Raw genomic sequence first — 23,040 nt, 5'->3', positions numbered from 1 at the left:
GCTGGCTCTCAAAATACCTGAACAATCTGATTGGATGCAGGCATTGTTCAGGTGTTTTGAAAGCCAGCGGGGCCGACTAGCAAGATACTGAAGCTTGGCCCAGTGGGAGATTCCTCCATCCACACAGTTTAGCGTAGATGGAGGAGGAATCTGTTGCACTTTTTCCATCTGACCATAGAAAATCTGCACATAATCTATAGGCGTATGGCCAGCTTAAGGAACCCAAATCTTGTTGGTATGTGCTCCTGAATTGTGCTGTAGTACATTCTTATGAGATTTGGGATAATCAGCTTTTTTCAGAATCTCATAGGGAAGCATGAGTGACCTCGCTTAGGGGAAGCAGTTGGAAGCCCGGGTCTAAGGTAAATATATATATTTTTTACTAGTGCTTTTTTGTGTCATCCCTCATTCTGCCCTCTTCTCCCATTATCGTGTTCCTTGTCAGCACATTTGCATGACACTCATCTCAGAGCAATGCTCTTAGTGTCACCAGATGAGGAATGGAGGGGTACTCTCCTGAATTGAGAAACAGACAAAAACAGCTTAATTTATGACCTGTCTTCATGCTTTCTCTTCCTCTTGCAGTCCTAATACTTGAGAAGATCGAGAACAATGACTTATTTAATAAAACCTTGAAGATCACAGACTTTGGCCTAGCCAGGGAATGGCAGAAGACCACAAAGATGAGTGCTGCAGGCACCTATGCTTGGATGGCCCCAGAAGTGATACGTCTGTCTCTCTTTTCCAAGAGTAGCGATGTGTGGAGGTAATGGGGCTTGCAACTGTTACCAATATATGGGGAACTTTCTTAAACATTAACATAAAGTCTCTGTTCTTGAGTGTATTTATTGTTCTTGCCATTTTTGTTTTGCTTCTCAATATTTGAAGGTTCAGAGAGATCAATTTCGATAGACCTCAATGTATGAAGTGCAACAAACCCATAGCAATCAATCAGCAAAAGTTTTCCATTCATTTGTTTTTAATAAACTAACACATTATCGGTTGTTATGGGATCGTCGTTGCTCTTGGCGGTGTCTTATCCAATAAGCATGTTTTGTACTCCAACAGTATTCAAAGCTTAACTTCATCTAAACTTTTTGGGCAGCGAGGGATAGTGGTTTGAATCCCTGTTAGGTCTCTACTGTGGTCTGTGACCCCATTGGAAAGATTTTTCCTCACTTCCTGCAACAAAACACTGCTTTCTCATTTAAATGGTGATGGGTACAAACCTCTATCAGGTTGTTACTGCCATCTGTTTCTTCCTGTCCCAGTGACTATCGCGCTTTTCATATTTTTCCCTGATTTCCCAGACTGTCACAGAGACAGGAAGCGAGAGGAAATCTTCCCAACAGGGTCAGCTGTAAAAACTTGACAGATGTATTTACTCTCATGAAGTCTATCCAAAACGGAAAAAAAAACGTTTTGACTGGAGATGGTCTTCAACAACATAATACATACACTAGAGGACCAGACAAACATTCTCCCCACTATAACAGCCCAAGAGTATATGATCATGAGAATGCTGCATCTACGATAGGACATTTTATTATATGAATTGCCAGTAAGTCAGTCCCTGGCTCTGATCGGCTTGACTAGGCATGCCAGGGAGATACTTCTCTAAGGTTTATTATCTGGGGAAGAGAGCAGGATACCCGAAGTCCAATTATCTGTCATATACAGTACTTAAGGAAAAACCAAGCCTGCAGTTAAAAACCTAGATGTGATTTTCAAGAGCATTACTACTCAGCTTAGATATAACGGCATTCTTCTCATCTACAAGTCACTGTGGTACTTGCTGCACCACTAACTCCTTCTTATTACCTTAAAGGAGAACTATGAGGTGAGTGCTATTCACTCACCTCATAGTTCTAGCCGACCTGTGACAATGAGACTGTCACAGGTTGGCTCAGTAGATCGGGAAGTGAGCGAACACATACCGGCGTTCGCTCACTTCTCGATCTTGTCACGGAACAGAGCCGTGACAGGGGAGGGGCTGGATTTCCCCCTCCCGCTCCGATCCTCCAGCGCTAACTGGCGGAAGGGACGGGGGAGGGGGCGGGTACAGCTGACTCTGCCTCTAGATAGGCAGAGCCAGCTTTCACTCAGGCAGCTGGGCGGATCCAGACATAATTGTCGGGATCTGCTTCAGCTGCGGCGTCTCAGTATACCGCGAGCTGTAGCTCGCGGTATACTGAGCTTAGGGTGACGGGAGGACGCTAGTTTGTGTCCTTCCGTTACCCTAAGGAGAACTATGGGGAAAAGCCCTAACCCCATAGTTCTCCTTTAAACCAGAGCCAGCAGCCATTTTAAACCTTTATAAGTAAAAGTCCTGCATGACTTAGTACATTCTTATGAGATTTGGGATAATCAGCTTTTTTCAGAATCTCATAGGGAAGCATGAGTGACCTCGCTTAGGGGAAGCAGTTGGAAGCCCGGGTCTAAGGTAAATATATATATTTTTTACTAGTGCTTTTTTGTGTCATCCCTCATTCTGCCCTCTTCTCCCATTATCGTGTTCCTTGTCAGCACATTTGCATGACACTCATCTCAGAGCAATGCTCTTAGTGTCACCAGATGAGGAATGGAGGGGTACTCTCCTGAATTGAGAAACAGACAAAAACAGCTTAATTTATGACCTGTCTTCATGCTTTCTCTTCCTCTTGCAGTCCTAATACTTGAGAAGATCGAGAACAATGACTTATTTAATAAAACCTTGAAGATCACAGACTTTGGCCTAGCCAGGGAATGGCAGAAGACCACAAAGATGAGTGCTGCAGGCACCTATGCTTGGATGGCCCCAGAAGTGATACGTCTGTCTCTCTTTTCCAAGAGTAGCGATGTGTGGAGGTAATGGGGCTTGCAACTGTTACCAATATATGGGGAACTTTCTTAAACATTAACATAAAGTCTCTGTTCTTGAGTGTATTTATTGTTCTTGCCATTTTTGTTTTGCTTCTCAATATTTGAAGGTTCAGAGAGATCAATTTCGATAGACCTCAATGTATGAAGTGCAACAAACCCATAGCAATCAATCAGCAAAAGTTTTCCATTCATTTGTTTTTAATAAACTAACACATTATCGGTTGTTATGGGATCGTCGTTGCTCTTGGCGGTGTCTTATCCAATAAGCATGTTTTGTACTCCAACAGTATTCAAAGCTTAACTTCATCTAAACTTTTTGGGCAGCGAGGGATAGTGGTTTGAATCCCTGTTAGGTCTCTACTGTGGTCTGTGACCCCATTGGAAAGATTTTTCCTCACTTCCTGCAACAAAACACTGCTTTCTCATTTAAATGGTGATGGGTACAAACCTCTATCAGGTTGTTACTGCCATCTGTTTCTTCCTGTCCCAGTGACTATCGCGCTTTTCATATTTTTCCCTGATTTCCCAGACTGTCACAGAGACAGGAAGCGAGAGGAAATCTTCCCAACAGGGTCAGCTGTAAAAACTTGACAGATGTATTTACTCTCATGAAGTCTATCCAAAACGGAAAAAAAAACGTTTTGACTGGAGATGGTCTTCAACAACATAATACATACACTAGAGGACCAGACAAACATTCTCCCCACTATAACAGCCCAAGAGTATATGATCATGAGAATGCTGCATCTACGATAGGACATTTTATTATATGAATTGCCAGTAAGTCAGTCCCTGGCTCTGATCGGCTTGACTAGGCATGCCAGGGAGATACTTCTCTAAGGTTTATTATCTGGGGAAGAGAGCAGGATACCCGAAGTCCAATTATCTGTCATATACAGTACTTAAGGAAAAACCAAGCCTGCAGTTAAAAACCTAGATGTGATTTTCAAGAGCATTACTACTCAGCTTAGATATAACGGCATTCTTCTCATCTACAAGTCACTGTGGTACTTGCTGCACCACTAACTCCTTCTTATTACCTTAAAGGAGAACTATGAGGTGAGTGCTATTCACTCACCTCATAGTTCTAGCCGACCTGTGACAATGAGACTGTCACAGGTTGGCTCAGTAGATCGGGAAGTGAGCGAACACATACCGGCGTTCGCTCACTTCTCGATCTTGTCACGGAACAGAGCCGTGACAGGGGAGGGGCTGGATTTCCCCCTCCCGCTCCGATCCTCCAGCGCTAACTGGCGGAAGGGACGGGGGAGGGGGCGGGTACAGCTGACTCTGCCTCTAGATAGGCAGAGCCAGCTTTCACTCAGGCAGCTGGGCGGATCCAGACATAATTGTCGGGATCTGCTTCAGCTGCGGCGTCTCAGTATACCGCGAGCTGTAGCTCGCGGTATACTGAGCTTAGGGTGACGGGAGGACGCTAGTTTGTGTCCTTCCGTTACCCTAAGGAGAACTATGGGGAAAAGCCCTAACCCCATAGTTCTCCTTTAAACCAGAGCCAGCAGCCATTTTAAACCTTTATAAGTAAAAGTCCTGCATGACAGCGGGCACCAGAAGGATATATCATCATATATTTCTTTTCTGTGTGCCCCTGTGACTGTGTGGTTTCACTTTGTTACCTAGGACTTGACCTCTGGACCCAGGGGTAAAACCCTGACTCTGGACTCTAAGTTGACAGTGGGTGGGCTAGGCTTTTCTATGAAGTTGAGGAAGCTGATCATTGAGTAATAAAGTGAACCCAGGAAAATCATAGGCTTTTCTGGCTAACCAAGGTAATGACGCCTGCGGGTATGCAGGAGTTTTCTTTTAAAAGTTTATAAATGTTTAATGAGTTTGCTTTGAGGTCATGGAAAGAAGTATTCAGCACTCCCTTCTTAAAGCTGAGTAGACCGTTATTGATTATCAGATATATGAAGCACTCAAAGTTTCTGTCTGTCACATTTTTTCAAGTTTACATATGAAACGTAATTTGTGTATGACCCTAAAGTTGAATGCTGTATTCACCTTGGAAAATAGCATTGCTTTATGGAAACAGAACACAATGACATTTTCACAATTTCATCCCCCAAAAAGGTTTTATTCCTAGTTTTAGAATAGTGAGTGGAATCCATCTAGATTTGTTGGCTATAGGACTTAACGTTTATGGACACTTGACCATGACATCTACAGTATATGGCCAAAGGTATTTGAACACCACACCAAATTATTGAGTTTAGGCGTTTCCAGTGAAGCATACAAAGACATAGTGCTTTTTAACCTTGTGGCAACAGTTTGCAGACTGACCTTTTCTGTGGAGGATCTCGAGTGGCCAGCACAGACCCCTGATTTTAAAGTGTATTACCACTTTTGCAGTCAAATTTGAGAAGCCCCCACTAAATGCATATGTGTTTCCACTCATATAATATACCTAAAAATTATTTTAAAAAATAAATATTTCTGACCTTTTTAGTTGTTTCTTTGGAGCAAATCTATGCTTACAGTGTCATGGGCAGTTTCTACTGCTTTGGAAAGGTGGCAATATGCAGATAAGGTACAGAATGGAGGAACAATGTTATGCATTAACTTATAACGTCTTGCGATCTGTAACCCTTTGTTAGGACAGACAGGTCCTGTTCATCTAGTTAACAACTGATTTGCCAGCACAGTACAGACAGGGTTAATAATGACAAACACAATTCCCCTGTCCCCTCATAAATATTGCATAGCAAGCTAGAACTAAGTAGGATTTTTTTTTTTTAGTCCTGGAGTTTTCAGAAAAGAGCCTTTATAAAGGTGAGCAGCAATTGTTTAATATTGTATTTAACTTCTGCTATATGAATGTAAAGGTAACAAATATGAAGTATGCATTATTCCAGTAAGGCTGCAAAAGAAATACACTAACTATATTGAACACACTTCTTTTGAATTGGAATGTTGATTACAAGCCAGGTCTTCTCATCCAACATCAGTGTCTGAACTCACAAATGCTCATTTAGATGACTGGGCAAAAATTCCCAAAGGCATATTCCAAAATCTTGTGGAAAGCCTTCTCGGAAGACGGAAAGCTGTTATAGCTGAAAAGTGTGTGTGTGTGGGGGGGGGGGGGGGGGGGGGGGGGCGGCTACATATTGATGACATGGTTTTTGGAACGGGATGTCCCACAAGCTCATATAGGTGTGATAGTCCGGTGTTCATAAACATTTGGCCAAATAATATAGCAGAGATGGACGGCAGAATATAGAGCCATCTATCCAGGTTGCACAGACTCTTTAGCCCTCATGTATGCAACGTATATCAAATTCTTAGGAGAGAGACTTGGGAGCAGTTATACTGAACAATCAAGTCAACTGAAAGAAAAAAATCACTTCATCAAAAATACTGTGACATTTGCTGTCTGTTGTTTGTGAGGTCAAAATACTTTCTTTTTGTCTTCCAGCTTTGGCGTTCTCCTCTGGGAACTGCTGACGGGGGAAGTTCCATACCGCGAAATTGATGCTCTGGCTGTTGCCTATGGGGTTGCAATGAACAAACTGACACTTCCAATTCCATCAACTTGCCCAGACCCATTTGTTAGGATCCTGGAAGGTAATCAGATTTTATCACCTTTGATTATAGCAGAGGGATTTATAACAGAACTATGGTCAAATATAAACAGCACATTACCATTTAATCTAGTTACATGTTCTTTAAAACATTCTGAAAGGTTATGCATAGGGGTTTTGTATTTATTTTCTGTTGTTTATTTTGTTCAGGACTTTTTGTTTTTAGTCAGCTAAGTATGAAATATTACATAATATTTAGCATTAGTTTTCTGTTTAGCCAATCAGTGGAGCTTTCATCTCCTTTTCACATGTTTTCTAGTGCCTCAATGCAACGTGTTGTAAAAAGCTTGTATACAGAGCTCAGTAGCTCAAGCTGAAATTAGTTACACACAGGCTAATGAGTCAGTGATTTATGTCTTCTTGCTGAGATGACTCAGTTCTAGGATTTTGTTAGACAGACAGCCTTAAAGCAGGCTGTTTTTGCTGTACTGTTTTTTTTTTTGTTAACTATATTATTCATATGCACATGCCCCACATAGACTGTGAGTCCTAGTAGTAGCTCTATTAGACACTGATGATTTTTTCAAATTAATTAATAAAAAAGTCCTCTCTGGAGAGGTCCATCATGTTCCATAACAGCGTCCTTGGAAATAAAGTGCCCAGTTCATGATGTGCTTTCCACCAATTTTGTGAATTATTCACCACGGTGTACACCCTAGGGGATAAGCACTCACCAGATGGATTTGACCACTTATCTCTTAAGTTGGTCAAAACTTGCATTATGCTTGATCCACTCTCTTTTTTCTCCTCTCTCCTCTTCCAATGTCCTTGTCTAGCACATTCCCTGGGCTGTATTGTGTTTCTTTACATTGCTGTTTAATAAAGTTCTAAAAGCTTTTATGCTTTGCCAGCCTCTTCTCCCTAATTTTTACTGAGTTGCTAATGAAAGAGTTGGAGCACCTGAACATTGAATGAGGAGTCACTTTAAAGAGTCCCTGTCTCCAAAGATTTAAAACTGTCCGTTTCTTGCAATATAAGACAGAGTATACTTATATCTCTGATATAAGTATATCTTTACTGCATCTTTACTGCAGGGCAAAAGGGGCAACCGCCCTGGGCCCACATCTGCCCCTGCTGCGATCTGCCACATCTGCCCCTGTTTTAATCTGTCGCATCTGCCCTCATAGCTGTCTTCCACATCTGCCCCCGCTGTGATCTGCCACATCTTTCCCTACTGAGATCCTTCACATCTCCCCTGCTGAGACCCTCCACATCGGCCCCTGCTGCGATCCTCCACATCGGCCCCTACTACGATCCGCCACATCTGCCCCTGCTGAGACCCTCCGCCTGAGACATCAGGCTGGCACCCCAGGGCAGAGCGGTAGCACCGAGTATGTAGTAAACTCATATGCTATTCTGCATTGCTGTTTAAAGTATTGCTGGGATTTGTAGTCTTCTATAGCTAGTGGTATTCTGCATTGCTATTGGGTATCTATTTACTCATCGTAACCTTATGCTATTGTTATGTAATTCCAGTTCATTTAATGTAATTTCTAGTATACTTACCAATTTTCAGACATTGATAACGATGAACAATTTTGGTTACAGCATGCTGGGACCCGGATCCTCACAGCCGCCCCTCCTTCTCCATCATTTTGGATCAGCTGATCACCATAGAGCAATCCGCCATGTTTCAGATGCCCTTGGAATCTTTCCATTCCCTGCAGGAAGACTGGAGACTGGAGATTCAACAGATGTTCGATGAACTCAGAACCAAAGAGAAGGTGATTGGAGATGTAGATTTTTAGTTTGAATAAAGCTTAGTACAGTATTTTCAGCAAGGACAGATTTAGGGTTATTTTATTTAGGTATCATTCCACTGTGAGCATACCTGAATGATGACACTCATTATATACAAGCCCCCACTCCTGAAAATCTAATGCTAAATGCACTGTTGGAAAAAAAAACCATGCTGTCTTCTATATCTTCAGCTCCTCCTTTTACATGTACAGTTCCTCAAACAAGAGAAAATATTGTTTCTTATTTCTATAACATGTTTTGCGCATCCTCCTAATATTCCTTGCATACATTTCCCCTATAGCCTGCAGAGGATTCCATTGAACTCGGGTTGAGACAAATTGAGTAAACTTACTGACTTTGGCAAAGTTGCTAAGTTAGCTAGCTAATGATACCAGGTCACTGAATGCTGCTGTTTGTTGCATGAAAGAGGAACTCCAGGAATTGTAAAAATTAACCCTTGCAGTGGGGCTACCCCCGCACCACATGGGTTAGCTGCTCATTTTGTTCTAGGGACTAAAATAAAGAAGATATACTCACCTGATCCTCAGCCCCACCAAGCTGCTGGACCGGTCCCTGCAGGCTCTTCTTCCCTGGGTTCTGGCAGTCTAAGGCCCAGAGACGTCCTCACATCTAATACAAGTGCATTAGACGTGAGGACGCCAAGGGACTTTTCACTGCCGGAGCGGAAGGGGAGGGAGGTGAGTGCTGACTGCTGCAAGACCGAGGATCAGGTGAATATATCATCCTTATTCCGACCCCTAGAGAAAAATGAGCCATTAACACTTGAAGAGCAGGAGTAGCCCCACGGCAGTGGTTAATTTTTGACAATTCCTGGAGTTCCTCTTTTAAGCTGAAGTCTAATATGCTTATATTTTGCCTTCTCTGGTTTATCTACTCCCCCATCAACATGCTAATGATTTTTTTTTAAATAAAGTATTTCCATTTTAATTTTATACCATATATTAGACCCTGTGACATCACCACTGGGTCTCTGTGCAATGCAGGCAGATCATGGGGGGGAAGGGACAGCAGGGGGCTGTACATAGCATAGCATGCCTGATGCAAGCAGTGGGCTGGCCTTTGAGAGGTGTTATGCAAATATCAAAATGCCTTGATGAGTGGATGCCAGTCTGGAGGAGTGAGCATTGCTAGGCAGGCTGCATTTGCATGCAGACCACCCTAGGTAAAGCCTACATGTGATCCCGAGCCTCCATGACTGAAAGAGCTGAAATCCAATGAATGAAAGGAGTAGACCAGGGAGAATAATATTAGAGAGAAAAGTGCTAGAAGATGCTGGACATCCTCCAGCCAGGAAATAAGGTGGGCTCTATCTTAATTACTGCAGCTTCTAATGCGCATTGTGAGCAGCGCAGCGAAATCAGCAGTTTCAGTACAGAAGAGGAGCCTGTACAACTGTGCAAGACTGCAGGTTAAAATGGAGTTTAACTTTAAAGTTGCCAATCTTGCTTTGTGATAGGAGCTGCGTTGCCGCGAGGAAGAGCTGGTGCGTGCCGCCGAGGAGCAGAGGACCTTGGAGGAAATGCTCCGCAGGAGGGAACAAGAACTTGCAGAAAGAGAGTTTGACATTGTGGAGCGGGAGCTGAATATCATCATGTACCAAATGTACCAGGAGAAACCCAAGGTGAAAAAACGCAAGGGCAATTTCAAGAAGAGTCGTCTGAAGCACAAGGATGGCAATCGGATCAGCTTACCCTCAGGTAGACTTAAGTCCAAGTAATGGTGTGACAGCTCTTATTGTTCTAGTTATTGCATTCATCGTCTCATGATTGGCAGTGTCTGCAGGGCCGGTGTTTTTGATGCATCACACTGTCCCTTTCATTGACCCATTTCCTGGTAAAAAGATAACGGTGTATGTGATTGGTTGTTTTAGGCAACAGGAGCAGTTCTTCCTTCAGTAAGACTAACTTTTTCTCTTGATTTTTTGTTAAGGTAGCAAAGTGTTATTGCTGTCTGTGTCCCCAGTAGACATGTGCATTTGGATTCGGACGAGCCTGCAAACGAAATTCAGTTCATTCGGCAGTTCCTCCGAATCTGAAAAAGCCAATTTATTATATGCCCAAATATACGAAAACTACATTCGTGCATACATAAATTCGTTTGCAGAACGCGCGACAGCCATATTGGCCACCGGCATGTTCTGCGCATGCCTGCCACCATCTTGCAGGCAGATCGCTTTACGTCACATAACGTCACAGCTGAACCATAAACATTTGTTTTCTTTGAGAAAACGGATTAAACTGTTTTTAGTTTTTTTTGCCGTACACATGTCTAGTCCCCAGTAGGGATATTTACCCTGGGGGGAGGGGGGATATTTTACCCTAGCCTTTGAAACAGAAAGTGATGGGAAATCTAAAATATTACAGTTGTCACCAAAACAAGGAGTAGAGGGACTTTCTCCAGTGGGGACACCTGCTCTAGTGATAGGGGTTTTTCTTTCAGCTTCTTGAAATCTCTCTCTAGAGAGATTTGATCTCACATCCTTATGTGTTTATGGGAAGTGAAGGAAATGGCAAAAGTTGGGTGTTGCATACAGAGGGCGGCTGCAAAGTATACAAATCTTACTTGTATCCCCTGCACACAATGCCAAGCTTCTGGGTACTGAGGAAAGTGAGAGATGCGACTCCAGTACTGAAATGCTCTGATCGCATTACCCGCAACTCCTCAATAATTGATCCCGGTAACAAATCAGTGTCTCTCTTCAATTTGTTCACTTAAGCTTTGAAAATGAAAGAGAGAAGATGATTGGTTGCCATGCACAGTTGTGTTTTTACTGGTGGAAGAAGTGAAATGTGACTGTTAGTACTTGTGTATGGGCATTTGTTTGCTTCAGAACTGCTTTTCTCCCCATACAAGTGAATGGGAATGGAAAGCAACTTAATGCATCTGGAAGCAGCTTGAAAGCAAGTCAAACACTCCTCTATAGAAGCTCAAAAGGATCTCCGAAGTGTCTTAGTCTAATAAAAAATGCAAGCTAAATGCAGCTGAAAGCATACTGCATTTTCCTATCAACAGAAAGTGGAAGTCTAGTCGCCAAGTCCATTCACTGAACACTGTTTTATGTGCTCACCCATATGTTCCTGTACACCCCCACCCCCATGTCTATCAACTGCACACTGGCCTCTGTGCATGGAACACTTTAGTTGTGGTTATATTGGTCACAATACCTTACATTTAATGTGCATTTTTAGCAGCTTTCATTTGTTCTCATGTACAAGATCATTGAGACTCAATTATATAATCTGAAGACATACAAATATGGAAACATAACCCGTTGTTTTCCCCTGATATAATAGGTTCCAAATACCATTCACCTTCTGGGTTCCTCAATGGTACCTCAAAATGCTGTTGTGGTAGGACTCTAAAGGAGGGGCTGAGGGCTCCCGATGTGAAAGAGGCTCTGATGTGAAGGGGTCTTACAGCATAAAAGTATCTGTGGTGCTTGAGGTGACCACATGGATGGCGCCGTGCAAACACTAGCATTGACACTGTGACTGTCGCTCTGATGAAGGATCCCTGTGCGGACCTGAAACGTTAGCACCTTATGACATGATGTGACATTCTTCACTTAATAAATATATCAATGGAATATTGATATTTGAATTTCCAAGCGTGTTCCTCTGATATCAGACGGCACCATGGGTGTAAAGTAGGGTTTGCTTTACCATAAGTTACAATAAGTGTTAACCATATGTATTAAAGCTGAACACCAAGATAAGCCCATGTTGCCTGTGTGTACTTCAATCTTGGTGTGTATTTGTTTCGGATCTGTGTAGTAATCCAGACGTGCTGTATTTTTCCGCAGTGCACCAGGTGGCACCGCAGCACAGCACACCACACTTTGTACACTTTGCACACTCCAAATAAAGTAAAAAAATGTGTTACTGAATTAAATTTAACGATTGTAGATTAGCCACCAGAGGGAGCAAACACAGTTTACAATCACTCTGCCTCTTTTCAATCAACCGTTATCATAAGATATCAGCCACACATGCAGTGCATTGTTTTCAGACACAACCGACTCATAGACTTGCACTGTAAAAAAAAACAGTAAAGCACAACCATTGTGTAGCTCTGTAAAGCTCACCACACACTCCGACAGTACAATCACCTTAAGATCCACCAACGAGTATGTCGCACAATGGTCTGCCTAATTGGATACAAATTGACAGGTTAGTTTAGCTACGTCCTCTTATTACATAGTTTTGGTAGATCAGTGGTAGATGTTTCTGGTGAGTCTAAAGTAGCAAGCAGAGCTTACATATGTAATAACCAAACATAATTAAAACTAAATGCAAAAACATATATTTTCTTAAAACATAGAATTATTACCATCAACGTGACCTCTTTTCACATATATCTAAAAACGCATTGGATAGACTGTATATTTAGTTTTTGCTGCATGTTGAAATTGCAGTTTATTATGAAGAATGCAAAAGTCCATCTGAAGCTGAGTGAAAGGCTTGTAAACATTATCACTACAAAGTCGATATAATCATTTTTATACAACGTTTTGCCCAAGTGTGACTGCCTTGTATTCTTACAGTGCAAGGAAGGGTGGGCTATTACAGGAGACTGGTCCTCTTGGGCAAAAGCCAGCTATATCATTATTGAGGTACCTGAAGCGGGAGCCATCAATCTATTCACGGTGCTCTGTAAGGATTTCCATGAAACAATAATAGCAGTCTGAAATGCCATACAAGCACTATCTTTAGTAATAAACCTCCACCAGAGTACATAGAAAAGCTGTGTGGACAAAAAAAATAAAAAAGCTTAATGCTATGACTATATGAAGGATATTATACAGTGTGCGGATTGAATCTCACAACATTCAGATTTGCTGAGACTTCACAAAGAGGTCACAAAGATGCTGACCCAGTTCTGTGATAGATTTAGGTTGTACTTATGAGGCATTTAGCAACTGTCCCTATTGGAGAAGTTCAAGACTGTTTCACTCTGTTGATTGGCACAATTTGCTTTGGAAACTCACACATCAAAGTGCTAATTGACGCACCTATTTTATGGCTTACATAAACTACCAATAGCCAATCGGCCTGATATGACTCACCTGTGTTTCTGAATAGGGTTTAGCTTCTCCAAAGCTATATCTGTGGTGTTTCCATTATTTTGTCCACCTCTTGTACATGAGAATTTGACTGCTTAAGACCTCCCACAGAAGTCCGTGCTTGTAAAATGCTTCTGAAAAGCCAACGAATGGAAGATCAATAAACAGGAAGAAGTAGTTTGAGAATGCCATAGAGATACAGGGAGCCTGTAGAACACCTTGGATAAAAATCCTTAAAATACCCAATATGGCCAAAAGTAAGTGGACATCTCTCAAAACTATTAAGTGGAGGTGTTTCAAATGAAAGGCATAGTTAATGCTACAGCATACAAAAAAATATTAGACAATCGTGTGCATCTAGTCTTGTGTCAGCAGATTAGGGTAGAACCTTTTATAGAGCACTGAACTCAACCCTATTGAACCACTATGGGATTGAGTGGAACCTGTAAGCATGTCATGATCTCCATGCACATAACTGAAAGACAAATAGAGCTTCTTAAATGGACACTGAGGCATGCATACTTCTCCACCAATGATGTGGGAATAAGAGATCACAGCTCCATCTCATTTCCTACTCTCTAAATTAACACTGAATGGATAAGAGATGGAACACAAATACTCATCTGCACACACTATTGTACCCTGTAAAAGGTATAAAGAACTTTTTTATGTGCCTGACCTGTTTTGGTTCTATCTGCAGGATTTGAACACAAGATCACCGTACAGGCATCTCCAACTCTGGACAAGTGCAAAAGTCAGGGGTCGAGCAGCTACAGCCCCCCTGGGAGCCCTCTGATTATCCCCAGACTTCGAGCCATTCGATGTGAGTTTTCACCCATATGCATAAAAAATATCTGTAAATGAATTTATGTATATTCTATAAGATTGTACATCTGCATGTAGTTGACTATCTGTGGCTCTAACACGTTTTCTTGCTATATACTACTATGCAATGAAAATTGATGGTGTCTGTATGGAATTAGTGTCCGCTGGAATTTTTTTGGTCCTGGACTAGTAAAGGCATTGCAGGAATTGTTCAACGGTAGAAGAATTGCTTGAATGGGGAGTAGAAAATGCAACTTCCAATTGTGCTGAACTGTTATTTCCTGAATAGACAGTTTTTTTATCTAAAAAAAACCCCACAACACTTCTTACTTAACAGCCAGATCTATAAGTAATGTGTTTTACTACATAATAATATGTAACAAAAAAATATTTTGTATTTCACAGAAGTGAGTACACCCCTCACATTTTTGTAAATATTTGATTATATCATTTCATGTGACGACACAGAAGAAATGACACTTTGCTACAATTTAAAGTAGTGAGTGTACAGCTTGTATATCAGTGTACATTTCTGTACACCACTAGGTGAAAATGTCCAAATTGGGCCCAAAGTGTAATTTTTTTGTGTGGCCACCATTATTTTCCAGCACCGCCCTAGCCCTCTTGTGCATGGAGTTCACCAGAGCTTCACAGGTTGCCACTGGAGTCCTTTTCCACTTCTCCATGATGACATCACGGAGCTGGTGGATGTTAGAGACCTTGCGCTCCTCCACCTTCCGTCTGAGGATGCCCCACAGATGCTCAATAGGGTTTAGGTCTGGAGACATGCTTGGCCATCACCTTTACCCTCTGCTTCTTTAGCAAGGCAGTGGTCGTCTTGGAGGTGTGTTTGGGGTCGTTACCATGTTGGAATACTGCCCTGCAGCCCAGTCTTCGAAGGTAGGGGATCATGCTCTGCTTCAGTATGTCACAGTACATGTTGGCATTCATGGTTCCCTCAATGAACTGTAGCTCCCTAGTGCCGGCAGCACTCATGCAGCCCCATACCATGATTTAAACCAACTTACGTGTCTCAAAGTGCCAACCCTGCACTTTGAGCCAAATACTAATGTGCAGCTTCAAGGTGGTCCATAAATGGTCTTAGGTGGGCCCTGCAGTTGTCTGTATTGGCTCTTGGGGGCTGTTCAGCTTCAAGGTGGTCCATATGTGCTCCTAGGTGGGCTCTGCGGTTGTTTGTATGGGCTCTTGGGGGCTATGCAGCTTCAAGGTGGTCCATAGATGGTCTTTTATCACTCACGCTACGCTAATAGCGTATCTTCTCAGAAGCTGCACACAGCGCGGCGTTTTAAGTAGTAACCAGCACGCTCTATAGGCAGCTTCTGACAGCGGGGGAGACGGGAAGCTTGGCTTGTCGGGGGATCCAGGCATCAGGTGAGTATTAAAAAACAAAAATGTTTTATTTTATGTTCCTGGGGACATGTAGGGCTCATTCACACTGGAATCGGCCGGCACGTACAGCTCCGTGCATGCAGCCCCTGTCCTTCTCTATGGGTGGCTGCAGCACCTCTCCTTGGCGGCCAGTGGAGGGGTCACAGGAGAGGGTCCTCACTCGCGCTGACCCACATACCAGGATGTCGCTGTGGCTTTGGCTACCTGCAGAGACGGATATTGGCTCCGCCTCCACCAGGCTAACAGTGATCACTGTCAATGACAGGCAGCCGCCTGTTGTATTCAGATCCCCGCACAGCACACACGCCAGAAAAAAACAGCTGTCCCTCCGTGTGTGTCACAGACTTTACTGCAGTTCATTGTACAAAGTTTATACAATGAACCGCAGTAAAGTCTGTGACATGGAGCTGGAGGAGGGACAGCTGTCAGTACACACTGCGGGACGGGTGGCTGCGGCAGAACGTGGATGGGGAGTCGCGACACTAATCCCGGGGGTACAATTGCCCTTTTGCCCCCCCTGGATCCGCCACTGAGGAGGAGAACCTTGGCTGAGTGGGTGTTCGGCAGTGGGAACCCGTCCACACAAGCGGGTGGCTGGAGACGGAAAGAGAGAGGGGAGAGTCGAAGGTCAGTTCCTGTCACTGCTGTGTCTGCAGGAGGTAGACTGAGTCGGACTCGGCGGCTTCCGGTCGGCTACTACGGGCGCTTCACATACCTTGTCAGTTGACGTCAGTGCGCCTGCGCGGCTCCTCGTCTCGTCCTCAGTGCGCTTGCGTGGCAGAAGATGACATCGTCTCTAAAGGTCTTTTCTGCGCCTGCGTGCCCATCAGTGAGCTTTGAAGTGGTACGGCGGACCTGGGCTCGCGTGCCAGCAGAAACGGCCCTGCGTGCCCACTCTGGCACGCGTGCCATAGGTTCGCCACTGCTGGCCTAGGCCATCTTTATGTAGAGCAACAATTCTTTTTTTCAGATCCTCAGAGAGTTCTTTGCCATGGGGTGCCATGTTGAACTTCCAGTGACCAGTATGAGAGAGTGAGAGCGATAACACCAAATTTAACACCAAATCTATACTGATGTACAGGGGAACTCTGATGTGAAGGAGGAGCTCTGATGTGAAGGGGGGGACTTAGATGTGAACGGGGGAACCCCAATTTTCTGGCTTTTGTGTGGGATCCCCTTAAAATCCACTACATTTTAGACTGGGGTGCCTTGAGATTTTGCATACTTTTAAAGGGTGCCGTGACTGAAAAAAAGTTGAGGAGTGCTGCTTTATTCTGTTATAAATGTATAGCTTGCTCTACGAAAAAAAAAACACAATAGTTTTTCTTTTGTGTTCTATCCCAGTGACCCCTGTGGATGGCAGTAAGACTTGGGGGCGGAGCTCCGTGCCGAAGAAAGAAGAAGTGACTTCGCCCAAGAAGAAAGGAAAGACCTGGGGCCCTAGTTCTACACAGCCAAAGGAGAGACTTGGAGGGGAGGAAAGGTGATCATAAAACACGTATTCAACACAAATTGCTGAATTCACACAGAAGACACTATTCTTTTTTGGTTGTCATTATGGTGTCTATTTATAAACAATTTGCAACGCCATTAGCCCTGCCCATCTCTGTGAATATTTGTTCTCTGCAAATAGAGGCAAAAACAAATGTTCTTAGTATGTTTTCTTTTAAGAAATACTTATTTCCTGTGTTCCACAGCTCCATCTTGTGGCCAAAATGCTGTATTTTCCGAATGTTACCTTAAACTGGAAAAGAAAATATACTGAGAGCAATCATTTTTGTTTCTCTTCGCACAAAAGAGAACAATGAGAACTGTTTATAAATAGACTCCTATGTGTCACATTCATTTATGGCTCGTTTTCCAGGATGCATTGATGCAGAAACGGAGGACTTCCATCCTGAGCTATTCATTTTGTTCTAGGTGGATGTTGATCAAGACAGTAGACATGTGCGATTCGTTTCCTTCTGATTCGAAAATCGTACTAATTTTCTGAAATTTGTACATTCGGATGCATCCGAATTTCCAAATGACAGAAATAACGAATCCGAATGAATGACCGAATTCGGACAGATATGAATTTCATTCGGAATGAATCGCAACAAGCGGTGGAGCTGTCATTTACCGCTCTCGGGCTTCACTCTTTGTTGACATTCTGGACTTGAAAACAAAGTAACGGAATATTGTTACAAAATGTCAATAAAGAAAGAAGCTGAGAGATCTGTGTTATTCTGTAACAGCTTCTGCTTCTTTGCAGAGACTTCCATCCCCAATGTAAAGAATATGATAGCTGTCACAGAATACACAGAAGTGCTTAACTGTTCACAGAAATAATAATAATAAAAACAGCATGGGGTACACCCCCCAATTTATACCAGACCCTTTAGGTCTGGTAGGAATGTTCGGGGGGCTCCCCATGTAAAATCCTCCCCCCCCAAAAAAAAAAAACAGCATGTGGTTCCCCAGTATTTCATACCAGACTCTTTAGATTTGGTGAAATTTTAAGGGGAATCCCAACGCCAAAAAAATTAAAAAAAATAAACGTGGGGCCCCCCTAAAACCCTTTACCAGACCCTTAATCTGGGCAGCAGCCTGGCAGGACAAGACAAGAGGGGGACAAGCAAGCGCACCAAATAAAAAAAACTCCCCGATATTTCGGGCAGTGAACAGAAATAAACAAAGCCTTCTACTGGCTGTTTAAAATTAAAATCGCCAATGGCAGGCTGGCTAATGAACCCGCCCACTGCCTGATGTCTGTCACAGAGGAGTGCACCTGAGAGAGAACTTTCTTTTTCAGGTCTGCTCTTCTGCAGGAGCAATAGCTATTCTGCTATTGGCTTTTTTAAATTGCAGTAGCCAATAGCAGGCTGGCTATTGCTCCACCCACTGCCTTCTGTCAATCAGCAGAGGAGCGGACCTGAGAGAGAACATTATGAAAGGGGGTACCCAGATGCAGATGACACCCCCCTGCCTACAGACCCCCACAACCACTGGGCCAGGGTTGTCGGGAAGAGGCCCCGAAACCCCCCTTTTCCTGCCCTGCCAGGCTGCTGCCCGGATTAAGATTAAGGGTCTGTTATTGGATTTTAGGGGGACCCCACATTTTCTTTTTCTTTTTTTTGGCATTGGGGTTTCCCCTTAAAATTCCTGCCAGACCTAAATGGTCTGGTATGAATTGCTGGGGAACCGCATGCTGTTTTTTGTGTGTTTTTATTCACATCAGGGGTTCCCCCTAACATTCCTACCAGACCTAAAGGGTCTGGTAGGAATTGTTGGGGGAACGGAACCACACAGTCTTTTTTTTTTTCTTGTATCTGTGGAGTGTCAAAAGTTAAAAAGAAACAAAGTAAACATTTACAGGGTTATTCACAGAAGGGTGAAGAGTTTGGAGAAGACAGGAGAAGTGAACAATCTAGGACAACATCGCTGATTTGGAAAAATTCTCCAATTCAGATCACTTTCCAGTTCAGCCATGTTGTCCTAGATTGTTCACTTCTGAATAACCCCGTAAATGTCACATTTCTGCAATGAATTTTCATTCATAATTATCATTTTCTGAAATTAACGAAAATTCAGATTCATCCGAATGCCGAAACAAATTGACTTTCAGACCCGAATCCCCAAAAAACAAAATAACGAAACAAAACCAAATACATCTTTTGCCGGCTTACTTGTCTACAAGAGAGGTTTTTTGGTAAAACTCTACTTATAACAGCCATGCAGTTCAGTTTCAGTGCACTGAATGACCCCTTTTGATTTGACTTTTTTGCTGCTACGACTGTCCTGAGCTCAGAATTAGCTGTCAGCAGTCCTGACTTTTGCAGGGGGCCTCCAACACCCAGACAAGCAGGAACAGCATGAGTAGCCAGATGAAGAGCTTCTCAGAGCTTCCTCCTAATACTGGTGCAGAAAAATTAAGCTCAATATTGACGTGCAACTAAAGCCAAAACTCTTCTTTTTTTTTTAGTTCTGGATAGAGTGGAGAGGGATTAGATCAGGTTTTTTAATGATGCCTGTGTCCCTGTTAGGGTTACTGTTAATACTGTAAGTGAAGGAAAATCCCACATTTTGAGTTGCCATCTGATTACGAATAGATGGGAAATCTTTAAATGGAAACACTAGTTATGGTGACCCTGCTGACCACCAGGGATTCCCCTTAATTTGTAGCGATTTCCTCTCACATTCTGTTGTGGGTATTGAACAGGAAGTGAAGGGAAATCTCCCCAATAGGACACAGATGCCCACAAAATATCTGACAGGCTCGAGCACCCACTTTTACCTATGGGAATTCCGGTAAGGTGTGCTACAGGAGCTTGGACAGGAGAGAGGAGGGGACCCGGCGACATACCCCATCCCGCCGGGTGAACGTCCTCTCCTCTAGCTAGATGGCCGCCGGCAGGCGTCAATTAGATGGCCGTGCATCTACGATGATGGCACGCGCGATGGCGACATGGTGACACCCGGCCTCGGGACGCCCCTGGCACACAGCCCCCATCAAATCACGCTGCTGCTAATTGGTTCGTCTGTATAAGAAAAGGTTCCATTCTACCCCACACCTTGTCAGTACAATTTGACCATGTCCTCTTTGTATTTTTTGCTTGTCTTGTTGAAATGGTGTACTGTACACCTACAGACCATCAAACTGTCTCCTTCAGCTTCTCTGGCTGCTTCTCTGCTAGCTTGCCTTGTTTGGCTATGGCATCTGATTTTACATGATAAAAAGCTAGAAGGGGGGTGCCACAAGACAAGGGGCCTGGGGGTGGACAGGGGGGATAAATCCAACCCTGGAGGTTAAGAGCTAAAGAAGAACTCCGGGCAAATAAAATCTTAACCTTTGCAGTGGGACTACCCCTGCACTGCAAGGTTTGAGTGCTTGTTTTGCTTAGGGAGCTAAAATAACAGAGACATACTCACCCGGGCTGCAATCCTGGCTGGCTCCTAGACTGGTCACTTTGGCCTTGCTCTCCCTCGACTCCAACGGTCTAAGGTCCTGTGAGTCATCATGTCTTATACAGTGTATAGGACGTTAGGACGCTGAGGGACATTCCATCGCCGGGGCCGAGGTGAAGAAGAAACTGAAAGGGACCGATCTAGGAGACACACGGGATCATGGTTCTGATGAGTATATCTGTTATTTTAGCTCCCTATGCAAAACAAGCCAGTAACCCTCACAGTGCCAGACCCACTGCAACGCTTAACATTTTATGTGCCTGGAGTTCTTCTTTAAATAGCTGCATCTATTGATTTCAGTGGTTCATCAACACCGTTTAGAATAAAGCCGTATCCTGCTTTGCCATTGGAGTCCTTAAAAAACAAATTTCACCTAAAAAATGATATAACTAGACATTTAAACCAGACTTGTTCTGTGATGCTGAAAATGTGGTACAAAAAGGTCCTTGAGATGCTACGACAGCAAATGGCAAAATGTCCGCTGCATCTGCCTTCACACACTAGAGCATCCCTTGAATTACTGGCTCCTGTTTTAAACCTAGTGTGTCTCATGTGGGGGTGTGTGTGGCCCATATCCAATCAGCTAGCACTTCACACAGAGAAAATTGAGCCCTTTTAGGACACACAGGAAGCAGTGGGAGGGGGGAATGTTTCCTCTTTTCACAAACCTGCAGCTGTGGTAGGGTGGAATTGTAATTATGGTAACTAAATATACATCTCCAAAGCTGCCAGGAAGAAAAAATGGACTTTATGACAATTTAAAAAATACATTATATAGTATATAATTGCACTAATAAAAGGAAGGCTAATTATAAATCAAACAATTGTATCTTCTATATTGTGTTCATATTATATTCTGTTTGTTTTGATAATACCGTTACACTGTATCATGCAAATACTTTTGCACAAGTTTACCTTTTTCATTTGTTCTACCTGGGAAATATTTGTTGCTCAGCCTTTATCTTCATTTTTTTCCCCCTATTCATTATTTATTATCCAGCCACAGTGTGGCTAGTTACCATGGGTTAGCAATCGGTGTCTGATTATATATATATATAGGTTGTATAAAAAAACAAAACGGAGTATTGTAGTATGCGATGATACCTTTCTTATTGGACTATATATTGGACGAAATATATAAAAGACAAGCTTTCGAGAGTTAAAGGAGAACTATGACATGAGTGATTTCCACTCACGTCATAGTTCTAAGCCGACCTGTGACAATGAGACTGTCACAGGTCGGCTCAGTAGATCGGGAGGTGAGGGAAAACATACCGGGTTCCCTCCCCTCTCGATCCTGTCACGGCTCTCTGCCGTGACAGGGGGAGGGGCTGGATTCCCCCCTCCCCGCTCCGATCTGCCAGCGCTGACTGGCGGAACGGACGGGGGAGGGGGCGGGTACAGCTGGCTCTGCCTCTAGATAGGCAGAGCCAGCTGTCACTCACGCAGCTGGGCGGATCCTGTCATCTAAGTCGGGATCCGCTCCAGGTGCGGCGTCTCAGTATACCTCGAGCTGTAGCTTGCGGTATACTGAGCTTAGGGTGACGGGAGGACGCTAGTTTGTGTCCTCCCGTTACCCCAAGGAGAACTATGGGGAAAAACACTGACCCCATAGTTCTCCTTTAACCTCTCTTCTTCAGGTCAGAAGCAATACTAAGCAACATGACAACGTTTACCACTTAAAGCAAGAGAAAGTTGTTAGGGAGGGGGGGTGAGTGGGGTGTCATAAATGTTGGACCTGGGAGTAAAGAATGTATCCTGATAACTAGAACACAGAACAAATAAACATAGGATGACCAATAAATCCTAAACAGATCAGGGATATACAACATACATGAATATTATTATGTTCTGTATACTCATAAAAAGTTCTGGTAGTGTGTAAGAAAACCAGAATCCACATTAAGTCCCTCCTTTATGGAATTGAAATGTAAAATCATTTTTATTTCAAATGTTTTTCTTTCATGAGAGTTTTTAAAATTCCCTTTCAGTACTTTAATATAGAGGTTTTGGATGGAGTGATCTTTCGGGAGAAGTGATGTCCTACTGGAGTGCAATATTCATTTTCTTTGTGGTTCTTGATCGAGCTCCTGTGTAGGTTCATCTTGAGATGCAGCTTAAGGCCAGTTTCACCAATGTAACAGCCTTTGTCACATGCTGAACACTGTTTCATATAATCCACGTTGGCAGATGTACATGAGTATGATCCCTTAATGGTGTACATTTTGTTGTTGTGACTCGCTGTATTCTTGTCACATATATGTTGGCAAAGTTTGCAGCGGGGTTTTTTGCATTGTATATATATATGTGTGTGTATACTGTGTAAATAAAGGATGCTGCACAACCATATGCTAAATCCTCTCGATTGACTTATTTTCTGCTGTAGTGCAAACAAAGGTACATAATTAAGTATGCTGAAGCATACTTACCTATGTACCAATGTACCTTTGTTTGTAATGCAAATGAAAAGAAATCCATTGTGAGAATTTGCCATGTGGCTGTGCAGCATTCTTGACTTTGATATTATTTCTTCATGCCTCTGTTTTGGAACCAGTTTGATTAACCCACTGAACATAT

General features: G+C 43.2%; 1 protein-coding gene across 3 annotated transcripts in view; it reads left to right on the top strand.

Annotated features, from left to right (window-relative positions):
* Positions 1–23,040, top strand: part of MAP3K10 (mitogen-activated protein kinase kinase kinase 10) — a 60,422-nt gene that overhangs the window by 30,319 nt on the left and 7,063 nt on the right. For 2 of the 3 annotated variants that reach the window (XM_018565071.1, XM_018565072.1), the window contains 6 exons: positions 586–766; positions 6,293–6,441; positions 8,007–8,182; positions 9,676–9,916; positions 13,982–14,104; positions 16,861–16,999. In XM_018565071.1, coding sequence (XP_018420573.1) covers positions 586–766; positions 6,293–6,441; positions 8,007–8,182; positions 9,676–9,916; positions 13,982–14,104; positions 16,861–16,999 — 1,009 coding nt within the window. Of the gene's footprint in view, positions 1–585; positions 767–2,665; positions 2,848–6,292; positions 6,442–8,006; positions 8,183–9,675; positions 9,917–13,981; positions 14,105–16,860; positions 17,000–23,040 lie in introns of those variants that run through there. The other variant, XM_018565073.1, reaches the window with a different exon arrangement.

The sequence above is a fragment of the Nanorana parkeri genome, unplaced genomic scaffold (assembly GCF_000935625.1).
Source record: "Nanorana parkeri isolate BGI_ZX_2015 unplaced genomic scaffold, ASM93562v1 scaffold810, whole genome shotgun sequence".
In the NCBI taxonomy this organism is placed as follows: Eukaryota; Metazoa; Chordata; class Amphibia; order Anura; family Dicroglossidae; genus Nanorana; species Nanorana parkeri.
The sequence above is the reverse complement of the archived record's forward strand: the minus strand, read 5'-3'. Positions and strand labels throughout refer to the sequence as shown.